This window comes from Eschrichtius robustus, chromosome 16, assembly GCF_028021215.1.
Source record: "Eschrichtius robustus isolate mEscRob2 chromosome 16, mEscRob2.pri, whole genome shotgun sequence".
In the NCBI taxonomy this organism is placed as follows: domain Eukaryota; kingdom Metazoa; phylum Chordata; class Mammalia; order Artiodactyla; family Eschrichtiidae; genus Eschrichtius; species Eschrichtius robustus.
In genome coordinates, this window is record NC_090839.1 from 57,697,064 (window position 1) to 57,723,692 (window position 26,629).

The 26,629-nt window shown below is 43.6% G+C and overlaps 1 protein-coding gene across 7 annotated transcripts in view; it reads left to right on the forward strand.

The window, feature by feature from the left end:
* RBFOX1 (RNA binding fox-1 homolog 1) overlaps positions 1 to 26,629 on the forward strand; it is a 1,862,366-nt gene that overhangs the window by 1,709,822 nt on the left and 125,915 nt on the right. For all 7 annotated transcript variants that reach the window (XM_068565272.1, XM_068565270.1, XM_068565268.1 and 4 more), the window contains one exon: positions 22,873 to 23,016. In XM_068565272.1, the coding sequence (XP_068421373.1) occupies positions 22,873 to 23,016 (144 nt within the window). The remainder of the gene's footprint in view (positions 1 to 22,872; positions 23,017 to 26,629) is intronic.

Sequence of the window (26,629 nt, forward strand, 5' to 3'; positions counted from 1 at the left end):
TGAGCTTACGTAATTTGGAGAAGGACTAAATAAATGGGGGTAATTTCAGCTACATCTGTGGGATGCCTGAGCAGCTGGCAGCAGCCAATTGTAAGCTTTTCTTCCCAGCTCTGTGTTCAGTGACATCATGTTGGTAGCTTAAAAGCACCCAGAACGAGCGTATTTTTACCACAGAAGTTGGCAGGGCTTGGGGTTTGGGTTTTTTTTCGTTTGGTTTTTTTTTTTGGTGTTTGGTTTTCTTTGGTTGGGGGTGGGGACGTTGCGTGCCAACATCCTTTTCCGATAGTGTGGTCAGGGAAGGCTTTGTAAGGGAGTGTCATTTCTGTCGGAACATGAGGATAAAGAGCCAGTCATTCATGAGGCGAACCCTAGGAGGAATGTCCCAGCAGAGGAAACCGCGTGTGCAAAGGCCCTGCGTCCACATCCTCCACGCCTCCATCCACGCGGATATTCAGACAGAAGGTTCACCCTTCCCTATAACCTCTTAAAGATATTTGCATTCCACTTATGTATCAGCCATTTGTCCTCCACGTCAGCACAGTAGAAAATATCTTTACATAATCATTATACCTTGATCCTTATATTTTGTTTTCAGACTGTCTCCTCCATTCTGAGTCTGTATCTTTTTTTCTTTCCATAGTAGAACTTACTACTTATTCCCAGGGATGTTTCTTTATTTCCTTCTCCGTGAGAATGCTGTTCTGTAGCTCTAGTTTCTTATATAGTCTGTGACATTCTTTTATAGTTAGAGCAGATTTAAAAACGAAAGCAGGAATGTTGCTTTAACATCTAGAGGTGTAGGACTGCAGCATGGGAAGGTGAAAAGACTTTGGAAGACATTTTCCAGAAGCGTTTTCTTGAGCACCAGGGTGTCTTCAAAGAAGCTGCAGAGTTGACCCCGAAGGAATGACCTGAATGGAGCAATGACCTGAGTCATCAGCAGGTCAGTGTCAATTGTTAATGATGCTTTTATGGCAAAATCTGAACTGACCCTCAATTCCATTCTTAGTATGCACAGCAGTGGCAGAGAGGAGAAATCCATAGTTCATGACCCTGTAAGGTTTATGTCTCCAGCATTTCCAAGGCCCCATCCTTCTGTTTCGTTTTGTTTTTTGCATGATCTGTTCACTACTTTCAAATATCCTCTGATATAACCCCTCTCTTCTCTCACTAAGCAAATAAGATCTTCCAGGAGGAACAAGGTCATGCCTTCCTCCCTTCTGCCCTTCTTTCTTTCCTTTCGTTCTTCTATTTTTGAATTTTCTGATGTCTACAATTTTTAAAGACCAGTACGGGTAGCTTAAAATCTTGCAGAACAATTGGAAATGAATGTTAGGCTTACAGGGCTCTGAGGCGGTGCTAAACACTGGTATACGCTCACGGGGGAAGGAAGACACACGTGGCAAAAGTCACAATTCAGATGAGGATCTCCAAGTGGCCACTGTATTAGGGGGTAAGATGCACAATTCATTCCAGAAGGTACTGTTGGGGTTGTCATAAGCCCCAACTGCAAGGGAATTCTTATGGCAGGATGGAGTCGGCTAGAGCAGTCTGCGTGTTTGGGCCGTCACGATCTTGATGAATTCATGAGCCGAGAAGTCTGGTTCTGGAGGCCAAGAAGAGCCAAAGTTCCTGGTAAATGGTGACAGCCAACCAGTGGTAGTTCTGTCCGTCAGCCTGGGAGGTCTTCTTGAAGAGTCTAGTTCTGCTGTAAAGCCATCAGTGTATACTAGGCTCTGTCCTAGGCATTGAGGATAAAGAATAGACAGCCAGTTCTTATTCTTTCAGGGCCCATGGCTTAGTTGGGATGATGGACAAAGTGACAGATAGTTTCAGTTGAACATGGTATATTCTAGGAGAATGCTAGGAGCCAGCAAAATAACCTTCCAAGGCATCCCAGGGACAGTTAGTCATGTACTGTATAGTCATCTTCCAGGACTATACTAAATGCTTTCCATGCATTCTATTATCCTTACAGCAATCCTGTATCTTATATCCTCTTATATGAAAGTCCATTTTATTGATTAGCAACCTGAGCACGGAGAGGTTAGCCAACACACTCATGGTTGCACAGCACATAGTAGAAAAAAATATCCGAACTAAGAAAATCAAATTCTTGAGATCAGCCTCTTAGTCATTAGCTATTCTAACACGTAGCTGGAGTAACACAGATTTAGCCCTCTAGATCTCAGTTTCTTCATCGGAAATATGGGTATATTCACGGCATTGCAGCTCTAAAGGTGAGCAGCTGACTTTGAATGTCAGTGAATTCAGAGGAGTGACTCAGGCACCTTCAGCCCCCACCCTTTTGAAAACAAACACCCAGCACCTATAACTTAACAACCCCCAATTTGGAACACTTTTTCGGGCTGCTGAGCTCCTGGTTGGTTTCATTTTCTTATGCAAAGCCAAACGCATGACATCCAACCTGTAATTTTGGTCACAGTATCACCATGTGCTAACCAGGCAAGCTTATTAGCTCAGACAATTAAGGAAATACAAGTTGAAAATACTTGGTATTAGGGAGAAAGGAATAACATAAATCCAAGAGGTTGCGACAATTAGCACTTGCAGTAATAAAAATCAAGGAGAACACTAAAGAAATAGACATTATGTTTATTATTTAGCATTTACATAGCATTTTGTATTTATTAAATGCCTGATAATTGTTTTTGTCTATTTCTTTTGGTAATAACTCTGATAAAGGACATTTGCTATTCTTGTGGGCTTTAAGGAAGAGCTCGTTAAATTACAATTCAAGTAATCCTCCTATCCTCCTGTTCAACTCAGCTTTAAGTCGAGAAAGAAAACACCCAGAAATCTGCTAAAATGTAAATTATTTCATCCCTCTTCTTCGTTAAAAGCCCTCTAGTGGCTCCCCTACTTCTCTCAGAGTAAAAGCCCAAATCCCATAAGTGCAACTTGATTGGATCCTGCAAGAGAAGAAAAGCATAAGTGAAATTTAAATAAAATCTGTAGTTGATAATAAAATACCAAAGTTAACTTCTTAGTTTGGAGAAATGCACATGGTTAGGTAAGATGCTAACTTTAGGGGAAGCTGGGTGAAGGGTATGTGAGAACTCTCAGTTCTATCCTTGCAACACCTCTGAATATAAATTTTTGCAGAAGTTTAGAAAGGTTTCTTTTAAGCCAGAGTTCCTAGAGCAGCCAGGAGGTCTCACATGAGACCCGTGGGCTGCTCTAGGAACCCCATCATTATCTCTCTGACATCATTTCCTGTTCTCTGCCCTTTGATCACCCTGCACCAGCCTCACTCTGTCTCGCCCCCACCCCAGGACCTTTGCACTGGCTGTCCCTGTTTCTGGACCAGTCTCGCCTGAGCTATCCCCATGGCTTATTCCTCTTTATCAAATTTTGTCTCAAATGTCACCGTCTCAAAAACCATGTATCAACAATTCCAAACCCTCCCCAGCACCCCCCGTCTTCATGTTCAGTGTTGTCTTGTGGTGCTTATACTTCTAACATTCTCTGCCATGTTCTTATTTATTATTTGATTGCTTGTCACTTTCCTCCTTCACTAAAAGTGGAGCTTCTAGGGAAGAGAGCTTTTTATCTACTTTCCCCGCTAAGCAGTTTCAGCACCTGGAATTGTATCTACCACGTACTTAGCGCTTAAGGAACATTTGGTGGACCCATTGGGGAGGGGGAAATTTCCCCTTATGCTTCCAGGTTCTTTTGGCTGGGCTAATAATTGACCTGACAGAAAAGATATTAATTAACAGGGAGGAAAAAAAAAAACAACTTTAATTTTACATGTATGGACTTCTCATAGATACATAGAACCTAAGAAGTGACCTTTTATAATTTTTAGACAAAGAAACAAAAACTGCTGAGGAATTGACAAAACAAAGAAACTTGGGCTTGGGTACAGATTAGTGGAGAATCCAAGCAGTCTGTTTACACAGCCTTCTCAGCCCTGAATTCCCTCTACCTGGTGATAAGGATGTCTGTCTACCACCTGGTTCCGGGAGGGTGCCTTTCACGTGGGAGATTTAGTTCCTGCTTTCAGAGGAGGGTCATAGTGTTCTTCTTACACTGGCTGTTTCTCAAGTAGCTTTATTCAAAATTATCAGTATGGCACTCTGGCCTATCTTGGGGTGGCCTGAACCCCAACAGACCTAAATACTAAATTCTAAGCTAAAAGAAGAAAGTAGCACCTGCTTATTGCTTTGATACCTAGGGTATGGTGCTAAGCACTTTAATATGTCATTTTGTAGAATCTTCATGATGTCCCCAAATGTAAGTATTATTACCACCATTTATGAGGCTTTGAGAAGGCTCAAGCTTTGCCCAGATTCACACAGCTCTTCAGCCACATCTCAAAGCCAGGATTCAAACCTGATGCTGTATCCAGTCCTATTTCCTTTACACTGTTTGCCAAAATGACATACTTTCCTTCCTTTTTATTAAAACCATGTTACTTGGAGATTAGAAATAACACAACTCATGGAGTCACTTGTTTGTAGAATTCAAACCTCTTTCCTGGGTGGCAGTACCATCCATGATAAATATATGGATCACATTATTTTATTAAAACCATGTTACTTGGAGATTAGAAATAACACAACTCATGGAGTCACTTGTTTGTAGAATTCAAACCTCTTTCCTGGGTGGCAGTACCATCCATGATAAATATATGGATCATATTATTTTTCTCAAAGGTCAAAGATAACTCTGGAATATTTTGTGTTTTTCGTAAGTCATCTAGTGTGGAAATTTTACCTTCAATTTCCCCTTTATGTGCCTATTTTTTGTTTTCAGCCTCAACAATCTCTTACGGATGACGAGTTGTATTCCCAAAAAGGCTTCATGACATCAAGGGGAGGGTACAGGCTTAGAAGCTTAAGGCCTTAGTTGTAGGGCCCATTCTACTACTTACTAGTGGAGTGACCTCCTCTTAAGCTTTAGTTTCCTCATCTATAAAAAGGGCATAATTTTAGCACCAATTTCATAGAAGTGCCATGAGGATAAGTGATATAATCAATGTACAGTGGTATATATGGCCATGATCATATTAGCATTTGCTGTTATTGTTTGGATATCATTGTTTAAATGAAGAAGTTGAGGTGGACATTAAGGGTTTTTTCCCCGAGAGAAAAATAATCTTAGATTCAGATTACTAAGTTAGTTTAATAGCCGTCAACTATTTCTGTATTTCAAGGGATTTCTCCTAAATGCCTCTGTTAACAACACAATCTCATCAAACACCTGTTCTTCACTGAACAGTTATTAGAAGCCAAGCTTGATGCTGCATGCTAATAATAATTATCTTATTTTATTGTTTACTATGAGTCTGCAAAACAATTATTAAAAACCCATTTTGCAGATCAGGGAATTGAGGTTTTGTGGAGAACTGATTTGCTGCATGGCACACAGCTGTCCTGGGGCCAGGTCTGGAACCCAGGTAGTTCTGATGCTAGACTCTAGCCCTTCATCAGTACTTGGCACTGCCTTGTTGCCATGGAGAGTTTTGTTTTGTTTTGTTTTTTTTAAAGGAATGGAACTGATGCTTTTCTCTTTTTTTTAAATTTAATTTTATTTATTTATTTATTTTTGGCTGTGTTGGGTCTTCGTTTCTGTGCGAGGGCTTTCTCTAATTGCGGCAAGCGGGGGCCACTCCTCATCGCGGTGCGCGGGCCTCTCACTGTCGCGGCCTCTCTTGTCGCGGAGCACAGGCTCCAGACGCGCAGGCTCAGTAGTTGGGGCTCACGGGCCCAGTTGCTCCGTGGCACGTGGGATCTTCCCAGACCAGGGCTCGAACCTGTGTCCCCTGCATTGGCAGGCAGATTCCCAACCACTGTGCCACCAGGGAAGCCCCCCCCCCCCATGGAGAGTTTTAAAGCAACTGGCAAAATGACCAGAATATAACTCCTGTTGTGGAGTGGACAGGCTTCTTCTAAATCTTTGTCAGCATTTTCTTGAACTGTGGGCCAGAAAACACTTTTATTAGAATTGCCTGGTATGCTTATCACAAACGCACATTGCTGGCTCCCACCGGGATTTGCTGGTAAATGTTTCACAGGCAGCCTGGGACAGTGGTGGGAGGGGTTCAGGAGACTGAAACATTTGCCAGTTTCCGTGGTGTAAATACTCCCGCCACGGTTGATTCCAAGCTACTGTGCCTTGAACTGTCGGCTCTCACAAATCCACAGGGACAGGCTGCAGCACCCCTGGGCTTCACCCAAACTAGCAAAATCAGCAGTGGAAAGGCAGGAACCCTGGAATCTGAATTTCTAAGGAGTTCCCCAGGTGATCCCAGTACACGTTCAAATTCCAGAGCCAGTGCCGTAAGCCTCTTTCAGAGCATATTTGAAGTAAGTGTATGAAAATAACCTATAATAGGGTAAGCATCTGAAAAATGTAGATGGGATTCGCATTCCTAACAGATGCTCCTAGGCAGTTAGGCTAAATGAACTCCACTGTTACTCATCTTAAAAATTTTTTCTAAAAATTGAATAAAAATATGCCAGAGTTTTTATTTTATTTTACCATTCAGTGAAGGACGGTTGCTCTATGTGAAGGAGTCGGGGAAAGCTGCAGGGCAGGGCTGAATGGAAAAGGAGGCTTGTAATCTCAAATTCAATATGGAAGATCAAAAGCATCAAATCATCAGTCAGGGGTGAGCCTCCCCGTCAGAATGTTCCATCTGCCTTGGAATTCAACCTTGTGATTGTGTTATGATGTGTACATCACACATCTCCCTCCCTCTCTCTCTCTACATATATATCTCCTCATAGAAGAAACCAGGTGTATCTGAGATCCATAGCAAAGTCTTGTTTAACTTCAGTAGAGAAACCATTTGAAACATAACCTGCCTCCACCCCACCCCACCCCCTCAGCCTTAAAAACACACGTCTCCTTTTTAGGTAGAGGAGGGAATTCAGGGAGACAGTGTGCCCCCCAGATCAAGAGCAGTCCAATAGCTGTGTGCAAAACCCTGATACACAGAAGATCCAATCCAGGGCTTGGGATGTGTCCTCTAAACCGTGGTTCTGCTTTCCGAAGGTGGTTCAGGAGGGTAGTTGAAGACTTGATTTCTGTGACTAATGTTTACTGAGTGCTCACAAAATGCCTTAACGGGACTTCCCTGGTGGCACAGCGGTTAAGAATCCGCCTGCCAGTGCAGGGGACACGGGTTCGAGCCCTGGTCCAGGAAAATCCCACATGCCACGGAGCCACTAAGCCGGTGCGCCACAACTATTGAGCCTGCACTCTAGAGCCCGCGAGCCACAACTACTGAGCCCGCGTGCCGCAACTACGGCAGCCCACGTGCTGCAACTGCTGAAGCCCATGCGCCTAGAGCCTGTGCTCTGCAGCCAGAGAAGCCACAGCAACGAGAAGCCCACATACCACAATGAAGAGTAGCCCTCGCTCACCACCAACTAGAGGAAGCCCGCTCGCAGCAGGGAAGGCCCAACACGGCCAAAAATAAATAAATAAATAAATGTATAAGACAAAAAAAAAGCCTTAAGTCGTTGGTAAGTGCTGTGCCTGCATTATGGTTTTAATCCTCCCCTGTCCTTTGGTTCTTCCCCAGTCACTTTGAAGGTAGTCCATGGATATTCTCTGGATGAATGGATTCACGGGAGGTAAGGTGTAGAGGGGCACAGTAACATGTCCAAGGTCGGATAACTGGGAATTGGAGCTCCAGTCCCATTTGGTTTCTTAGTCCAGACACAAAAACTCACATTGTTGCCTCCCTAGGATATAAAACAGTGGCTGTCAAGATGTTAGAATACATCTGAGTCACCCGTGAGGATTATTTAAAATGATTCATCTTGAGTCCAGAGTTAGGAATGATTCGTCGTGGGGCGGGGCCCAGAAATCTGCATTTTCAACGAGCTTCCCCAGGTCACTTCAATGTGGTGTGAAGGCTGTGCTTGGAGATAGACTGATGGAGTCCATGCATTACTCTCTACCTCTCCAACTATAGGCAAACCTGTCCACCTTTCAGATCACAAAACCTGCATTTTGCTAAGGGTGACCAAGAACAACCCCCCCCCCCGCCCCCAAGGTTGGGTCCCTCACCCCAGCCACCCCACCCACCCTCCCTGAGTCTCAGAGCCTTGAATTTTAAAATTGATATGTACCAGGAAGCCCACCCAATTCAGTGCCTTCATTTATTCAGGTGCAATAAATTTCATCCCAGAAACCTGACATAGTGAGAAACTGACAAAAAGTTGGGCTTGAGTCCAAGTGTCCTGAATTGAAGGACCTCCAATGACTAAAAGTCTAGATGCTCCATTGGTTTCCATGTTTTTGTCTGCAGTGTGAGAAAATCTTGCTTTTTTCCATAGAGTAACCCAGAAAAATGGAAATCGTTGATCACAGATACACAACACCTTGAAATAGTCGAGGCCCTTTCTGGGGCATAATCCCATTTGTTTCTGTCTGACCCATGAGGGAGCGGGTATTGTCCTTCCTCTTTCACAAATGAAGACATTGAGACTCTGAGAAGGTGAGTGACTTGCCCCAGGTCACACAGCATCTCATCCACCTCCCAAATCTTATCTCTTCAAGCCTCACCCTCTTCTCATTAGAGCCATGAATGACATAATTAGAGGAGAGATGACCCCAGGACCAGTGGATCTTTCTCTTTCTTCATATTGCCTATGGCTGCTTTCATGTGCAACAGAGGCTGAATGGCCCTCAACATCAAACTATTTACTATACGGACCTTTAAGAAAAAGTTTGCGGTCCATCTAGGTAAAGAGCAAACTAGAAGGGAGATGCAGGCATTTCTATTTTCATAGTATACTTCTTAGTATTTCTATTTCCTAACATATATTTAGACCCCTCCCCATCTACCAGTGCAGGAGAAATTAGCCTACTGACGAATAGGATTTGGAACTCAGAAGTAACCTGAATTGTGTCCGTTTACGGAAATCATGTTCTTTATGAGACAAGATTCTTTGTCAAAATGTCTGTGAATAGACAGGTGAATTTTCACAAAGAATGGTATCTACACATGTCTCAGTGTACACTGGGAAAACCCCAGTTCTGTCCTAGAACAAAACCCTCGGACTGCTTGTTTCTTTGTTTCAAGCATTTATACAAAGAAAGGTAATTCAGGGATTTTAGCGGAGATCAGTTCTGTCTTAAATTCATCACCAATTTTCTGCAGCCAAACTGTGCTTTCAACAGTTTCCTTAGGTCTGGAAAATGAGTACCATGTATAGATCTGTCATTTGGTTAAATTAAATCCTGAGTGACATAATACATTAGGAGAAAAAAAATCTTTGAGGATTTAAGGATTCATTACAAAATATCAACATTTCTTCTTTTTAAATTGATGTTTAAGTTGGACTTGATTTCTGAGTGAGTCAGTGGATTAAAGACAACCAGGGGGCTCAGGTGGGATGAGGGGAAAGCTGTAGGAGAGTCGCTCCTGGACAGGGAGGGTGGCGTGCTGCCCTCTCTTTCAGGCTGGGTGCTTGCGGGGCTAGAGAGGAAGTCTCATCTTAATGATGCCATCAAAGCAGGAGAAGGTGGCACAGTTCCTGGCAGAACTTGACACGTTCCTTAAATTAGTTGGGCCCAGGATGTCATTAACAGAGACTCGTGCCTGCTTCTTATCTGGGGATTTATAAAGGTGGAGGCTTGCTGGCGTAGTTGGAAACAGCAGGATGGGAGAGAACTGTCACGGAGAATGTGTCAGGGCGCCCACCCTCTGCTCCCTGTGGTTCCCCTGGCTCGGCGGGAGAGCGTGAAATTCAGAGGACAGGGCAGGAGTTCTGAGGCTGTCCAGGAAGCCCAGTGCTGACGGCAGGGACCCCCGTTTACAAGGGGCGTCGGGAGCATTGAGTACTGACCTTAAAGACAGGACACTGGGCAACAGTGGAGGATGATGGGGGGGTGGCGGATCACTGCCCCAAGTAACCCAAGCATACTGACACCTCAGGCTCTGCCACATGCAGCAAAGCCACCAGGGGCACACGAGCTCCAGCAGAACGAGAGAGAGAGCAGCGTGGGGCGCTTGTGTCTCACCACCAGGAAGCATCTTATTTCAGTGAATGTCCTCTACCTCCTCCATCCTTTCTCCCAACCCCCTGCCTGAAAGGACAAGACCTAATAGGGGAAGAAGAGGGTCCCAGAGGTGGACCTCCTCACACGGCCTGCCAAGTACTGGAATGGAAGGGGTGGAAAGGCAGGAAACACCCCCTGCTACTGCAGATCCGTCAGGACAGGTCTGCAGCGCTAGGAAGAGAGTTTGAATCTCATGGACTTTCGAACCTTGAAAAGGGACTGGGCTGAGTTTTTAATCACCAGGTGGCCAGAAAGCTGTCGTGTGGTCTTCAGATGTCATGAAGGGATTTGACCCAGGAAATTCTCCCAACCATCCTGCCACTCTGCCTGCCATGGACTGACTGAGCATCCCGAAGAAGCCCTTAGCTCTCTGAACCTCAGTTCCTTGATCGTAAAATGGGGACAAATAGTAGAATCTTCCTCTCTGAGTCATCAGGCGATGCAGTGAGCTTAACAGAGTGCTAATCATTAAACCAATCTTTATTAAACGCTACCAGGTGTCAGGCACTGTTCTAGGTGTTGATCACCATAATAATTACAGGCCTGGAAAAGCACTTCCAGGTGTTGACTCATTTGGGGTTAGGTGCTAATAATATTCCTATTTTCTAGATGAAGGAAATGAGGCCCAGGGAGGTTATGTAACTTGCTCAAGGACACACAGCTGGGATGTGGGAGAGATGGAATTCCAACCCAGATAGTTTGGTTTCAGAGCCTATAAATGTTGATTGTTAGTAGTAGTAGTAGTTATTTTCAACTCCTTAAAATCCAAAAGTTTGATCATGGAGAAATAGAGAAAAAGCACTTTTCATAGTCGTGTTGTTCTGCTGTCTAAGAGGCAACACCAATCCCCAATTCTACCTGCTGTATCCCCAGGGACTTAAATAGAATAGATGCTCAATAAATACATTTTGAGTGATTGGATAGGAGAACATCTAGTTTCAAGCCCCACGAAACCCCTGTCCCTCTTTAGGACAAAACACCTTTCCTTATTCCTAGGTGTTTGCAGGCTCTGCAAACACTGCTGTGGACTGAACTGGGTCCCCCCACCCCCCAAATTCATATGTTCGAACCCTAACCCCCAGTGTGATGGTATTTGGACACAGGGGCTTTGGGAAGTAATTAGGGTTAGATGAGATCATGAGGGTGGGATCCTCATGATCAGATAAGTATCCTTAGAAGAGGAATTGAGAGGTCATTCCCCACCCCCCCCCAACCATGTGGGGACACAGCCAGAAGGTGAGAACCCAGAAGGAGAGCTCGCACTAGAAACTGAACACGCTGGCACCTTGATCATGGACTTCCTAGCCTTCAGAAGCATAAGCAGTAAATGTCTGTGCGTTCAGCCACCCAATCTGTGATATTTTGTTACAGCAGCTGGTGCTGACTAATACAGACACCTTGGCAGGTCATCTCCTTCACAGATGTGTTCAGTGCTTCGCCCTTGCGTGCTCATCCTATTCTTTCAGAGACTAAAAAAAAGTAGCCAAAGAATTTGGAGTCATCCCGTCTCTGTCCTCCAGCCCTTCTCCTGTCCGAGGAATTTCATCATTCCGGCAGAGCATTGAATTTATTTGCATTGAGAGAAATTCGATATATTTCTTAAATCTATGTCACCTAGCTGTGGAAACAGCCCAGCCGCGTTAAGAAGGAGGCATTAACTCTATCCAAAGCTGCGTGATTAACTTATTTGTTTGCCTACGGAGCTAAAATGAAAAAGCAGGAAGCTGAGTGAATCTGCACAAGCCCCGTTTTGAAGTGGGATTGCAAGAGAACCCAAGATGTGGGTTTCCATTCACATTCCCCGAGCTTACCATGATTATTATTTTTAATGGAAAATCATTTTGCACCATCTTGCTTCGTTTTAAATGGAGAATGTGCAATATTGTCTAATGCAAGGGTAGGAAGTTGATTTAGTATGCATGATTTTCTCCCCTCCCCACTCCTTTCTTTGGTCCTTTGTACACATTCAATATAGTTACATTTTTGCTTAGAACATATATATTTTCCCCCTGAACTTTTCTCGATTGCTTTTTTATCAAGTTTATGAATCAAATCAAATAGGTATATTGCAGAGCTCCGTGATAGTATTTTCAGAGCTTATAGCACAATGTACTGAATTATGCCACTCCATGCTCTGCCCCTGCTCGTCTCTGCAGACTGAGAGGGACTGTGGATCCTGTAAATTCACTTGGCGCCCGACAGTCCTGGCTAAATCAAGACTGCTATTCAGGCTGCAAGAAGAGACAGGGCAAGTGTTCGTTACACAAATCAACTCGGTCCCAAGTACATCGCAGTGGGTACTCAACCATCGCTCACATAATATTGTCAACTTAAATAATGCCTTGAAGACACTCAGAAGCTTTTCTCTCTGAGAAATAACTTGACTGGTGGAGGAGGGAGAAGCATCTGGCTATTCAAAAGTACATTTTTTATTTATCGCCGTTAAGAGCTTTGTGCGTGGAGGGGAGCAGGCCTGTACAGAGGGAAGGTGCTGAATATTCAGTAGGCTGACCGGGAAGTGGGGCAGGGTTGGGGAGGGGATCGTACTGCCTTAGTGTTGAGTCTTGGGTGTTGGATTTTGATACCTTCCTGGCAGAGTGGGAGATGCTCATGGAGAAAGAAGCTGGACCCAGAGAGGTTTCCTGGAATGAGGCAATAAAGATTTGCTAAGCACCTACTATGGGATGTGGTAAAGGGCTTCAAAGATGCATTTGATATAGTGTTTGTCTTTGGGATGTTAATATTCTATTAAGACAGAGAGGTAAGTAAACTGATTTTTTTTCAAAAGCTATGGTTAATAAAGGCTGAACAGAGAGGAACACAAGATGTCTAAGAGCTCAGAGGAGGCGTCTGAAACAGACTGGTTTTGTTTGCTTTTGGGTTGGTTGGTTGTGATAAGGCCCTGTTCACAGAGCTTATCACTCTGGTTCCAGCCCAGACCTAAAGCCCAAGCAGTTAGAACTTCATTGAATCTTTGTTCCTCTGTACGAGTGCCCTGCAGTTGCTTTCTAGGAATTGGCTGTCTTTGGACTTTCCAAAGCATCTTCACCTTGACCTTGAGAGGCCGTGGTGGGGAGGGGGCAAAAGAGTCCAGGGTATGAAATTGGATATCCTAGGTTTAATTCTGGCTCTGCCATCTCCTAGCTGTGCGACTTTGGACAGGTCACTTAACCTCTCTGAGCCTCATGGCCTTATGGTGATTCAGTGGGATAAGGTATGAAAAACATCTAGAAAGATACCCAACTCACAGTAGGATCTCAGCACAGTTCTATTTTCAATGCTCTATCTCAGACCCTTTAGCCAGGTCCACACTTAGCCTATAAGTGACCCGTGGGTGGTGGTCTCAGCATCCAATGTCTCAACTCAGGGTAGAGGGGAGGTGAATGCCCTTCCACAGTAGTGGTCCTTACCCAGGGTCCATGGATGTCAACTGGATCCTTCCGGGTGTTTGTGAACTTCTGAAATTGTATGCAAAGTTCAGGTGTATGTGCATTTTCCCCCCAGGCAGTAGGTCCATAGCTTTCATAAAACCCTTAGTGTGTCTGGTAAGTCCATAGCTTTCATAAACCCGTTAGTGTGTCCAGTAGGTCCATAGCTTTCATAAAACCCTAGTGTGTCTTAAGAACCCAGAAATAGGTTAAGAAACATTTATCTACAGAGTGAAGAGATATATCCCCGGTAACGATAATAATAATGATAATGATAGCAACAAATGTTAACAGCTGCCATTGGTAGGACCAACTGCATGAGGAAGCATACCCCTATATATGTGGTGCATATTTAATTCTTGCAGTACCACATGAGGAAGCTCTTATTACCCCAAATTTATTTCATGTTTTAAAAATATTTTTATTGAAAACACAGCCACGGAGAGTTGACTCTCAAATTATCACATTCCTCCTTTTGAAGCGTCCCGTCACCAGTGCCCTAAAGAAGACATTTCCTTTCTCTTTCTTTTCCTACTTTCTTCCCTTTTAAACCCATTTCCACTCCCATCCCCCCAAGACACCATTGCTCTAAAGCAGTGTTGTCCAGTAGAACTTTTTGCAATGATGGAAATGTTCTGTAGCTATGCTTTTTCAGTAGGGGATGCATTATCTTTCTGTTGCTGCCCTAACAAAGTACCACAAACTCAGTGACTTAAACAACAAAAATTTATTTATCTTATAGTTTGGGGTCAGAAGTCTGGCATGGGTCTCACCAGGCTAAAAGCAAGGTGTCTTCAGGATTACATTTTTTTTCTGTAGGCTCCGGATAGGATCCCTTTCCTCTCCTTTTCTGACCCCTGGAGGTCACCCTCATTCTTTGGCTCATGACCTGCTTCCTCCAACTTCAAAGCCAGAGATGGGGGGTGGAGTCGTTGTCGCTGGCTGTTCTGCTTCCTGCTTCCACTTTTAAGACCCTTGTAGGTACACTGGACCCACTAGATAATCCAGCATCATTTCCCTGTTTTAAGGTCAGCTGATTAGCAATGTTAAATCCATCTGTAGCCTTCATTCCCCTTTGTCATATAAAGTAACATAGTCACAGGTTCTAGGGATTAGGATATTAACGCTTCTAAGGGACCCTTACTCTGCCTGCCATGGGTATCCCTTGAGCCCTTGAAATGTGGATGGTATGACTGTGGAACTGAATCTTTATTTTGATTCAACTGTAATTTAATGCAAACACTGATACTTGATTCAGTGATTCAAATCCATTTAGGTATGTTTGGAGAGTCTTGAATAGTCAACCATCAATCTTTCAAAGCCTAAATACAGCTCAGGCATTTCCAATGAAAACTTAGTGTCCATATTGAGATGATGAGCTTAAGTACAAATTATACACAAGATTTAGAAGATTGAGTTAAAAAAATGTAAAATATCACTTACATTGTTTATGAATTGAAGTAATATTTTTATTCAGGGGGGTTAAGCAAATATGTTCTTAAAATTAACGTCACGTGTTTCTTTTTACTTTTTTGACAAATGGCTTCTGGAAATGTTTAAATTACCTCTGTGGCTCCTGTTTTATTTTGTTGGACAGGGCTGCCCTAAAGTGCTTGATCACCGTCCTTGAACTAGTGCTATGTTGTCAGCATATGCGTTTTAATTTTTGTCACATAGGGCAGGAAAAATAATTTTACCCTTCTAGGTTCTTGGCTGAGACCCCCCCCCCCCTGCAATGAAAGGTTCACAGGAGAAAAACAAACAGAAGTTTAATAATAATAATGACATGTACACCTCCTGTGCACGTAGGAGAGACCCAGGGAACCTGAGCAACGCCCCAAAATGGTCCAAGCCACCACCTTAAATACTATCTCCAGCTCAAGACAAAAGGAGATGTTGGGAATGGGAGCCAGTCTGGGGGGTTATGAGGAAAAACTCAGTAAACAAGGGTGTGGTTGTGATGCAGATTTAAGTTGTCACCTTCCCATTGCTAAGAGTTTCTAGAGATTTAGTTATCCGTCTCTCCCCTGTACCTAGAGGGAGACACCCTTACAAATGGAGAGTTCCCTTATAAATGTAAACGTCTCTTACAAAAAGGGTAACTTCTACTCTGTATTCAGAGCTTCTCCTATGCCTGCTGTTTCCCCCAATAATCCTTGTGGCAGAAAGGCACGTTTGGGAGTGGCATCCTCTGCTTGCCTTCATCAAGTATACTTTGGTACAGTTCCTGTTTATTTATCATCCTTGCCCCCCCTCCGCCATACACACACTCCATGCTGTGCTTCCAAATCTCTCCTTTCTCCCTGAATTCAAATTTCTGCTGACAACTTTGCCACATTTTACTTATGCATCCTTGTGGTGGTCACCTACGTTACTTCCAATGACCTGGGACTACAGGCAACTCTTTTATCCCTACTTGCAGCTGAGGAAACTGAGGCTCAGAAGAATTTAAGGAGCTGGAATAGTAAATGATGGAACAGAGTTTGAACTCAGAGATTTCCAGCTGCAAAAGCCCTTGGCCTGTGATTCTACAGCCTGGTAATCCCCAAAATATGGTCCACAGGTGAACTCAGCAGAGCGTGGGGCGGGGCCAGGATCTGAAGGGCGCAGACTTCTGCACAACCGTGCGTATTCTCTCCAGCAGTCATCCCTGGATTGGTCGATATCAAAATCCAATTTCACCAGGATTAGCCTTAGGTTGCTCAGAGCTATTCATTGAATTAGGAAAGATTATAGCAGAGGGAGCCCCGCGGTTCTTTATTAAGGTTTTTGCGGAAGCACTAAGTGATCTTTAGGAGATTAAAGTGCTGGTGGTGTTTTCTTAACATTTATAACCTGCGCCAATATCTGGGGAGTTTGTTTATTAGGAAAAATTCTGTGGCACTCATCCTGCCTCCTAACAGGGCCTTCGAACTGGGCCAGAGCAGAAGCTGGCTTTGCTGTTCTAGTGAGCTGATTTGGGAACCTCTTGCCAAGAGCTGCCTGGACATGCACCTCTTGAGGTTAACGGACGTTGCATCCACACAGGGTCCTGCAAGCTCTACCGCGTGATGAGGAGGGCTCTGCATCGCAGAGTCATCGGCAGCTGTGGGCCTGAGAAATAAAGAACAAAAGCTGATGGTTATTAATCCTGCTCCTAATAAGGATGGTAATGATCCCCTGTTTATTCACGGGACTTTGATTTCATGACCCCACTCTAAAGGATCCAGGACAGATATACATTTATTTCTTTATGCACATGCAAACTAAGACCCAGAGACATGAAGTTAGTATGCATGCAGCTCCCTCATGGCAAAACCAGGCCTATTCATTTACGTTACAGATATTTACTGAGAATTTACCACCTATGCTAGGTCAACGGTTTCAATTCATGCAATCTTGCTCCCCCTGGGACATTTGAACCCCAGAAGATATTTTCAGCTGTCTCAACTCAAGTGGGCGGAGGCCTGGGGTGCTACTGAACCTCACGATGCACGGGGTGGTCACCACGTCAAAGAATTAAACAGGCCCAAATGTCAACGTTTCTGTTATTGAGAAACTCTGTTCTAGGAGGTTAGGGATAAAAAGCGAATAGAGGTTCTGCGGTCTCTACTCTCATGGACTGTGCATTCTGGTGGAGAAGACAGACTATAGAGATTAACAGAAGCATATAACGTAAAGGTAAGAAGTGATGTGTGCTGTGAAAAAACAAATCAATGGGCATGAAGGGAGGAGATGCTGATGCAGCTGTTTTATTTATTTATTTATTTATTTATTTATTTATTTATTTATTTATTTATAAATGTTTTATCGTAGTTGATCCACCATGTTGTGTTAATTTCTGCTATACAGTAAAGTGATTCAGTTATACATATATATACATTATTTTTCATATTCTTTTCCATTATGGTTTATCACAGGATATTGAATACAGTTCCCGGTGCTGTACAGTGGGACCTTGTTGTTTATCCATCCTATATGTAATAGTTTGCATCTGCTAATCCCAAACTCACACTTCATCCCTCCCCCAACCCCCTTCCCCTTGGCAACCACAGGTCTGTTCTCTATGTCCGTGAGTCTGTTTCTGTTTCACAGATAGGTTCCTTTGGGTCATATTTTAGATTCCATATATAAGTGATATCATATGGTATTTGTCTTTCTCTTTCTGACTAACTTCACTTAGTATGATAATCTCTATTTCCATCCATATTGCTGCAAATAGTATTATTTCATTCTTTTTTATGGATGAGTAGTATTCCATTGTATATATATATACCACATCTTCTTTATCTGTTCATCTATTGATGGACATTTAGGTTGTTTCCATGTCTTGGCTATTGCGAATTGTGCTGCTATGAACATAGGGGTGCATAGGGGTGCATTCTTTCTGAATTAGAGTTTTGTCTGGGTATATGCCCAGGAGTGGGACTTTTGGATCATATGGTAATTCTATTTTTAGTTTTCTGTGTTGTGGCTGTTTTAGATGATGGGGCCAGGGAAGACTTCTCCGACGGGTGATATCTGGGCAGAGACCTGACTGGCAAGAGGGGGCAAGCTACACAGGCGTCTGGGGAGAGAAATATCCAGGCAAAGGGACTAACAAACAGGTGCAAAGACTAAGGAGGTGTGTGTTGAGTATGTTGAAGGGAGAGCAAAGAGGCCCGTGAACAAGACAGGGGAGCGGTAGGAAGCAAGGGGGTTAGGGCTGTGTCTCCTAGACCAGGGTGAGGGTCTGGATGGGAGGGTTCTGAGACGGATGGTGCCCTGGCCATTCTGCTTACAGCTCTCACATCCTTACTTGTCTCAATTTCCTTCAATCTCTGAGCGAGTGGACCAGTATGAATTTGCTTCGTTTTTATGTTCCACCTCCTGATCTTCCAAATGTGGTTTACGAGGTACATTTCTAATTCAGTTGGTTCCCACTTTAGAGCCAAAATGACTTTCAAAGAAAAAAAATCAGACATGGATAAATCAAGAGTTCTTCTTTCAACGATTAATTCCCACTAAACCTTGGCATGCACAAGCCTTGGGGAATGTAATTGCAAACCAGGTAGACCCTGCCTTTCAGAAAGACACATTCTAGATGTTTCATTCTTTTAGTAAGTTGTGTAGCTTTTTCACATTATTTTTGTCTTTAGACATTGCGCCCTGTGCTTTTGCCATAAGCTTCAGCGGAGTTCTCAGGGACGCTTATCCATCTGTGCAGGGAACCTGCAGGCAGGTCTTCATCTTGCAAGTGCTGGTGGCCTTTCTGGAGGCTGAAGGAACGCTTCTCAGCCCGGCTGAAGCGTGTCAGTGCATCCAGAAGCAGGTGCAGAAAGGGGGTCTTGGAGCCCTGCGTTTGAAGGGAAGACTCAAGTCTCTTCTCATTTTAAGGAACTCATCAGAGGGACCAGTGTGATGGATGAGAGCCTGGGGGCACCTCTAGTAGGGACATTCTCCCTTCTTCTGAACCTGGGTTGAGGCCAACCCTTTTGAGAGCCCCATGCCACCAGAACTGGTAAAAAGTACAACCACACCTTGATAACAATTACTCATTCTCCATGCATTTCTGGTCTGTTTGCTTAGCAGGGGTCTTGGTGAGTTGAATGATGGCCTTCAAAAAATATGTCTATGTTCTGATCTTCGTAAACCTGGGAATGTGACCTTATTTGGAAAAAAAAAAAAAAAAAAGGTCTTTGCAGGTGTAATTAAGTTAAGGATTCCAAGACCAGATCATACTCAATTTAGGGTGAGCTCTAAATCCAATGACTAATGTCCTTGTAAGAAGAAAAAGGCAGAGGGAGATGAGTCTCAGACATGCAGAGGGAAGAAGGCCGAACGAAGACGAGAGATTGGAGCAGTGCAGCTCCGCTGAGCCAAGAGGCACCAGCAGCTGGAAGAACAAGGAAGGATTTCCCCTGGAAGCCTCCAGAAGGAGCGTGGCCCCGATGGCACCTTTATTGTACATTTCTGGCCCTTACAACTGGGAGAGAATCAATTTCTGTTGCCTTAAGTCACCAGAGTTTTGGTAATTTCTTAGGAAACTAATAGAGAGATATAAAACACTGATCATGTTCTGAATATGTTTTCCCTGAAAGTTCCCAACAAAAAGGAAATCTCACAGCCTGAAATACTCAAGATGTGGGTCAGTAAGGGTCATTCCTGTAGCTCTGACTCCTAGCGTGATTGAGGCTCTGTCGTAGCTTTTTTTGTTCACCTCCTACTGCATTTGGTCCTCATCAAAGCCCCGTCTTGTGTTACATCACACCACAGAAGCAAGCATGCTCAATCTAAAAGATTTTTTTTTTTCTGTTTTTCTTTTTCAACCTCTGGATCCTGACATTCCTCCTCGTCCCTTTCCTTTCCATTCCCCTATGATGTCTGAAGTATTTTTGGTTGAGTTTTTCTTTTTCCGTGTTATCTTTGAAATTACTTTTAACACACAGGTATTCCGACGCAACCATTTACGAGCATTTGTATATTTGCACACGCTACACAATGATTAATTGAGCGGTGTATGTTTTTATCAAAGGAAACAACGCAAAGATTTCTCCAAAGTCCTGTTTGACTAAAGATGATTAATTTTCATTTTCACATGAGCAGCATAATGCTATTAATCATTTAATATGTTTAATCATGATCTCTGTAATTCCTAATTAGGTTTCTTAAGCTGAAATATCCAGCAGATGTACACAAATCCAAATCTAAGTTTCCTTCTTGGGAGGAGAAGGAGCTGGTTTTAATTTGCATTTGAACCGCAACTTCTAACAGGAGGGAAAAAGTGGGCTTGAAAGCATGGGGGCTGAGCTGCTGCTTCTGCAAACTTAGAGAAGTTTTTTGTTGGCGTAGTTATGACCCCTGACCCCTCTGAAAGTGACAGTCTCATGATGCAAAGTCATTTCCATCTATCTCATGGGTATGTCGCCAGACCTCATATTACCAGCAGAGAAAATACAGTCCCTGCTCTGGGTCTCAGTGTTATAATATTGTTCTTCGACTGTCACTTGAAGGTGGCAAAGCTGATGGTTCACTCCTTCATTCATTCATTTCTTCATATACTCGTAATGCATTCACCCATTCAGTTGGTGAGTCAGCCAGCCAGGAAAGAGACATTTATCGTTCATCTCCCATGGCTCAGCTTGTATCTCACGCTGGCCATGTCACACCCCTGCTATGATCCTTAAGTGTCTCCTCCTAGTGTTTAGGATGAAATGTATCCTCTTGGTCTGCACCCAGGGTTCTTCATGGTCCAACCCCTGCCTCCCTCTACAGTGTATTCTCCCGCCCTTCCTTCATACACACGCCCTCCAACTAGTGACACGAAGGTCCACATGTAGTCCCCCGAATCCAGAACACGATTCACCTCTCTGCATCCTGCCACATGCTTTGCCCTCTGCTGGTACAGCATTGGTCCCCTTTACCTTTTCTCGTAAACATCTCCCACTGAAAATGTTACCTCCAGAATCGGCAAGCCTGTGGTGTGTCCCTGATTTAAGTTTACTCAGCCCCCTGTGATTCATTCTGACCCCTGCTCTCAATAGTCTGTATTACAATTGTCTTTTTCTACCTCTTTCTCTTCCACTAAACTGGGGACTGCATATGCTTTGGAGGATGAACTTAAGTGTCCAAGGGATAGTAGTTGCTCAGGAAAGATGTGTTTAATAAACGTGTGAGAACCTTTCCTTCATGTTTCCTGAGAGGCTTTTTGCACGTGTCCTTTGACATTTTTGTAAAAATCACCTCCAGTCTAAAAAATGCCTTACCTCCCATTTATTGACTGTATTGTGTGCCGAGAACTCTGCCAAGTCGGCATCATGTGTTACCATGTTCAGTCGTCACAGAACCTTATTAGGTGTGCACCATTGTTATTGCTCATTTTCCAGATTAGAAAACGATCACCATCCTCTTTATTCAATCCAACAGCGTCGGCAAAATGACCAGGTACATTATCTTCATGACGGGGCCCTTGAAAGTTGAAGAAAGTTAGCTGGTAGGGCTTTGACTACCAAAGGAGCTTGGAAGAGTAGTATGGCAACCACCAGAAGGTCTTGACTTCCAGATACAATTTAGGGTGTGTTAGGAAGGAGTTGCCAGTGAAATCTGTCAGTAAATACAAGGGTTGACAAGAAAGTCACTAATTATGCCCATGTTATTTTGGCTTTATATATACATATGTCAGTTGGTAAGATTGTCTGTATTATTTTACACCTAGCTGCCTGCATTGATAGTTTTGTCCCAGGTAAATGCTTCTAAATTGCTTATGAGTAGGTGGGGACATTCCCTTGCTGGTAAATTTGATGGGCTTCTTGCATGGGTTTTCCATCATTGTTTTAGCGAAGCCGGTTATCTGATGTAGGTGGCATCTGCTGCCACCTAGAGGCAGTACATGCTAATTGCAGAGAAAGTATCTAGAAATGAAGCATCTCTGAAATGTTAAAACTCTAGAACTGAGAGTATGGGAATGGCCTATATGATTAAATCAAATGTTAAAGTGGCTTTTCTCCTGGTTCCTGCCTGTATAGGGGTGTCAATGTGATATCATACTATCCAGGCTTTTACTTGGGGGATGGGGTAGAGTGGGAGGCAGAGTAATGAGTTATGCTAATAATGTAACATTGTCTACACCAACTTAGGCCAACAGAACTTGCTAGATATAGATGTTCTATATCTGCATTGTCTGACATGGAAACCAGCAGCCACGTGTGGCTACTGAGCATGCTAAATGTGGCTAGTGCAAGGAAGGCACTGGATTTCCCATTTTACTTAATCTTAGTCCATTTCACTTTAAAGAGCCACAGGGGGTCAACCATAATGAACAGCACAGGTCTGCACAATCAAGAAATGACAAATGAAAACCGTAAAAAATAAAATTTAAGTCCAGCAGATGGTTACTTGGACTTCAGAACACCAAACAGGCTTTTCAAATGTTTTAGGAGATTTACTAATATTTTTATCTGTATGGCCTCAACAATTATGCAGGCGTATTTTCAGATTTTTGAACAGCCTTGATGAAGGGATACCTTTAATGGGTATTCTCCTTTTCTAGATGAGGTTTTCTCTAATTATCTATGAGAACCCGCTGCACCCCAGTACCAGCGGGCCCCTCCCCTTGCTTTATCCCCGTAGTGCTTATCTCCTTCTGCCAGCTCTGTATTTCCTTAATGAGTTTATTGTCTGTCTTCCCCTGTGTGAATTAGGATCCATGACAGTAACGATCTTTGTTGTTTTGCTCGCTGCTGAATCCTGGATCCGTGATGGGCGCTCAGTGGATGTTCAATAAATATTTGTTGGATGAATGAATGAATGACTCAGCAGTTTCTTCCTGTCCTTATTCCTTTGTTCTGGCATTTTCCTACCATTTAGGGGAAGCAAAAGCACACTGGAAAGAACATTCAGGTCCACTCAGAGCCTCTTTGCTTTCCTCTTGTTCTTTTAGCAGACAGATGATGCGGCGCCCACGGATGGTCAGCCCCAGACACAACCTTCCGAAAATACGGAAAACAAGTCCCAGCCCAAGAGGCTGCACGTCTCCAACATCCCCTTCAGGTTCCGGGATCCCGACCTCCGACAAATGTTTGGCGTAAGTACTGCCTTTCTCCTCTGCAGTGCCCGCTCTGGGATCCCCAGAGTCCTTCCCTCCTCATGTAAGTTCTTGGTATTCATAATACGAAGGTGAGGTGTTTACATGGCTGGGGAAAAAAAGGCATTTTAGATCCTAGTCTGTGGGTATCTTGGGGCCAGGATCTCTATGATTTTAGTATAAATTTCTTTGCATATGTTCACCAGGTTTCCACTTGGACCAATGGTACTTCTTCTAATTAGTAATTTGAATGTCAAATGGAAAATGGGCTCCCAGGTAACACATGGTTGCAACAAGCCCATTGATGATCCCCCGTCGAGTGGCCCGGGACCCCATGTCATGACTAAAATAACCATGATGATCCACCTTGGTTTTTCTTGCTATTGCAATTGCCAAATTATTGGGAAGAGTGACTCGTGACATATTTCTGCAGACCTTACTCTTTCCCAGGCACTGAGCATCTAGATTTCAGAGGAAGTTGAGAATAATTCATTCTGCATAAAGCTTCACTAAAGCAAAAGAAAACCACTACAGATTTCTGAGTCTGACATGCATCCTGCAATGTATGTTCTCCCAGAATCCGTGGTGAGGATTCAGAGATTTTGATTGTGATGTCATATGCCACAAATGACAGCCTTGCCCAGGCACCACGGTGGAACACAGAGCAGGGCAGAAGCCACCACCAACCCAGAGAAAAGAAATGATAGGGTTGCTTGCTCATGGAACATTGTGACCCTGATTCTTTTTCTGGACGATATTTGCACCATCCTCCTCGGGAAGGGATGAGTTTGCCATTTCTTTGGACTCAGTGTTCCACCAAAGGACAAAGCTATGACAGGACTTGGATAGTATTCATTTTTGCAAATGCAGTCAGTCTATTTGTCTATGACAGCCCAGCATTGGGGGAAGTGTCTGTGGATTCAGTGAACAAAACTACGTCCTTAACATATGACTTAGAGGAGAGGTTGGCGGCCTAGAGATTCCCCTTATAAAAGCTTCTGGGTGGATGCAGATATTACAAAAGGAATAAGAAGAGGCTCAACTTTAATGCCTAGCTCTGAGCCAACTAGATCTCCTTCCCCATGTGAAAAGGCGAGCTCTGTGTCATCACTCCACAATGGTGGGGTTAGCATGCACATTTTCTTTAACATGCATGATGTTTATCAAGTACGCATCTGACACAAAAGCAAAAGAAGCGTCCTCATATTTAAGATACCCAGCCTTGAATCCGGACATTTCAGTGGAAAAGGTCAACTTCTGCTCTTTCATCTCTCTCATTTGGTAATAACCTTGAGTTGAGCCCTCTAACTCTTGCAGAGCAGAGATACCCTCGGGCACTTTCAGGTCAAAGATAACTTTGAAAAGTGCAGAACATTCAAAGTTAAAGCCAAGGTTAAGTGTGTGTAAAGCAGTGAGACCAGGTTTGAATGATCAACAGCCAGAAGAATTAGATCCCTTTTGCCACGTCAGGTTCAGAAGTTGTCTTGCTCTTCAATGTGTCTTAATTCATCAAGTGTCACTGGGATGCTGGCTTTGAATTTGGTCCTCTTAATGGCCATCCTGTGCTCTTTTCTGGTGTCACTCATTGCAACACACCCTAACTCCCACCCCTGAGGATGCTCTGTCCTCGCTGGTCTTCTTTGTTATCTTGAACGTTACCAGAGGGCTACACTGCTAAGGTATTCGAAATATTCACAGCTAGACTCCCAAGAAGAGATCCTGCTTGTGTGAATACCTGAGCCTCTCTATTCTTTTCAGGGTAGAACAGGTGGCATAGAGCGAAGTCTTGCCAAAAGATGGATCGTGCTACCGGTTGTCAAACCTTGATCAAAATCTACTAGTTTCAGAGCTACTCTTTGTAAGTCAAAATTTTCAAGCAACTGACAAGATGTCGATTTGACAAGATGATAGCCGCACTTAGGATCTATCTATCTGTTCAGAAAATGCAGCATTCAGTAATTCCGAAATTAATTCTGTTCATCACAAACTGCCTCTCTGTCCAGTTTTTAAAGTATGCAAGACTTTTTCGTGGGTTTTGTCCATAAAAATCATCGGGGAGGGGCTTCCCTGGTGGTGTAGTGGTTGAGAATCTGTCTGCCAATGCAGGGGACACGGGTTTGAGCCCTGGTCTGGGAAGATCCCACATGCCGCGGAGCAACTAAGCCCGTGAGCCACAACTACTGAGCCTGCGCGTCTGGAGCCTGTGCTCCGCAACAAGAGAGGCCGCGATAGTGAGAGGCCCGCGCACCGCCATGAAGAGTGGCCCCCGCTCGCCGCAACTAGAGAAAGCCCTCGCACAGAAACGAAGACCCAACACAGCCAAAAATAAATTAATTAATAAATAAATTAATTAAAAAAAAAAAAATCATCGGGGACCTACGGATTCCAGGACTCTGCAATAACTCTTAGACCTCCTTGGTTTACAACCACCATTTTGAAACCATGGAATTTTAATACTGCAAAAATCTATCCTTCCTGGCCAAACATGGGTGGCGGCAAACCCATCTGGTTATGTGATACATTTAGCGGCGTGAATCACATGAAAAGGCATCTGTAAACATTCTGATTGGCTCCTCCACTCCAGTTGAGAGAATTAAACGTGGTTTCCTCTTTCAGTTCATAGTTACTCTAAGAAATTACATTTTAATCCCAATCAGGTGTTTTCCAAGTCATTGAGACATGAGATGCCATCTCTCCTTTTGTTGCTATGTTTTGCCCTGGTCCCCTCACTGTGGCAGGGGCTACAAGGAGTGAGATGGCAGAGAAAAACCCTCACAAAGATTTTTGCATTTTTCTTCTTGGTCTCTTTTGTTCAATATGGCCATGGGGATTTCAAACCAAAACCAAAACCCAATGGAAAAACAGCCTCCTTTTTCAAACTGCCTAAAATCTGGCAGTGTTTAGAACAACTTCTGTAACCATGAACAATTCAGCCGTGAAGCTTGCAACCCCTGCAGGCCTAATGGTTACCGCAGGTACCTCAACATTTTATTTTCAACGTGTGGCTTTAGTGTCTCTTTGTCAGAATCCTGGTTTCCCTTCTTTCACGATTCACTTTATATTCTTTACTTCCTCCTCTTTCGGATAAATTTGTTCCAGTGTTTGGCATTAAATCATCCAGGTCATCTTAGATTTCCTGGGTTTTTTTTTCTTTTTTAGATGGAACATTCCTTGGTCAAAAAATGATGTGGCCACAACATCCAAAGCAGAAGCCAGAGTCTTTTTAAAACACCAGTTGGCGTGTGAGTGAATGGGATCTCTGATATTATCAGGGGCCTTGGTTCTGGATGTTTCACTGGAAGGGATGTTGGTTCTGGCCCCAGCTACCTACTTCTTGCTCATGTCAGAGCATGCGTTTCCGTTCCGTTTGAATTTTCAATGAACCCATGAAAGCAACGTATGGATTTCCACCAAATTAATCACAATGTCTTGCTCTTGAATAAAAAGCTCAATTTAACCTAATATTTAATAGTAAGCATTCAGACCAGACCTCTGATACAAGGCATTTCATTCTAGAATTGTCTTCAGAAACAGCTACTCAGTGAGTACTGGCTTCAGATTTTACCACTCCCTTGTCAAGGTCACAGCCTTGCTTTCGTTATCAAACCTTATC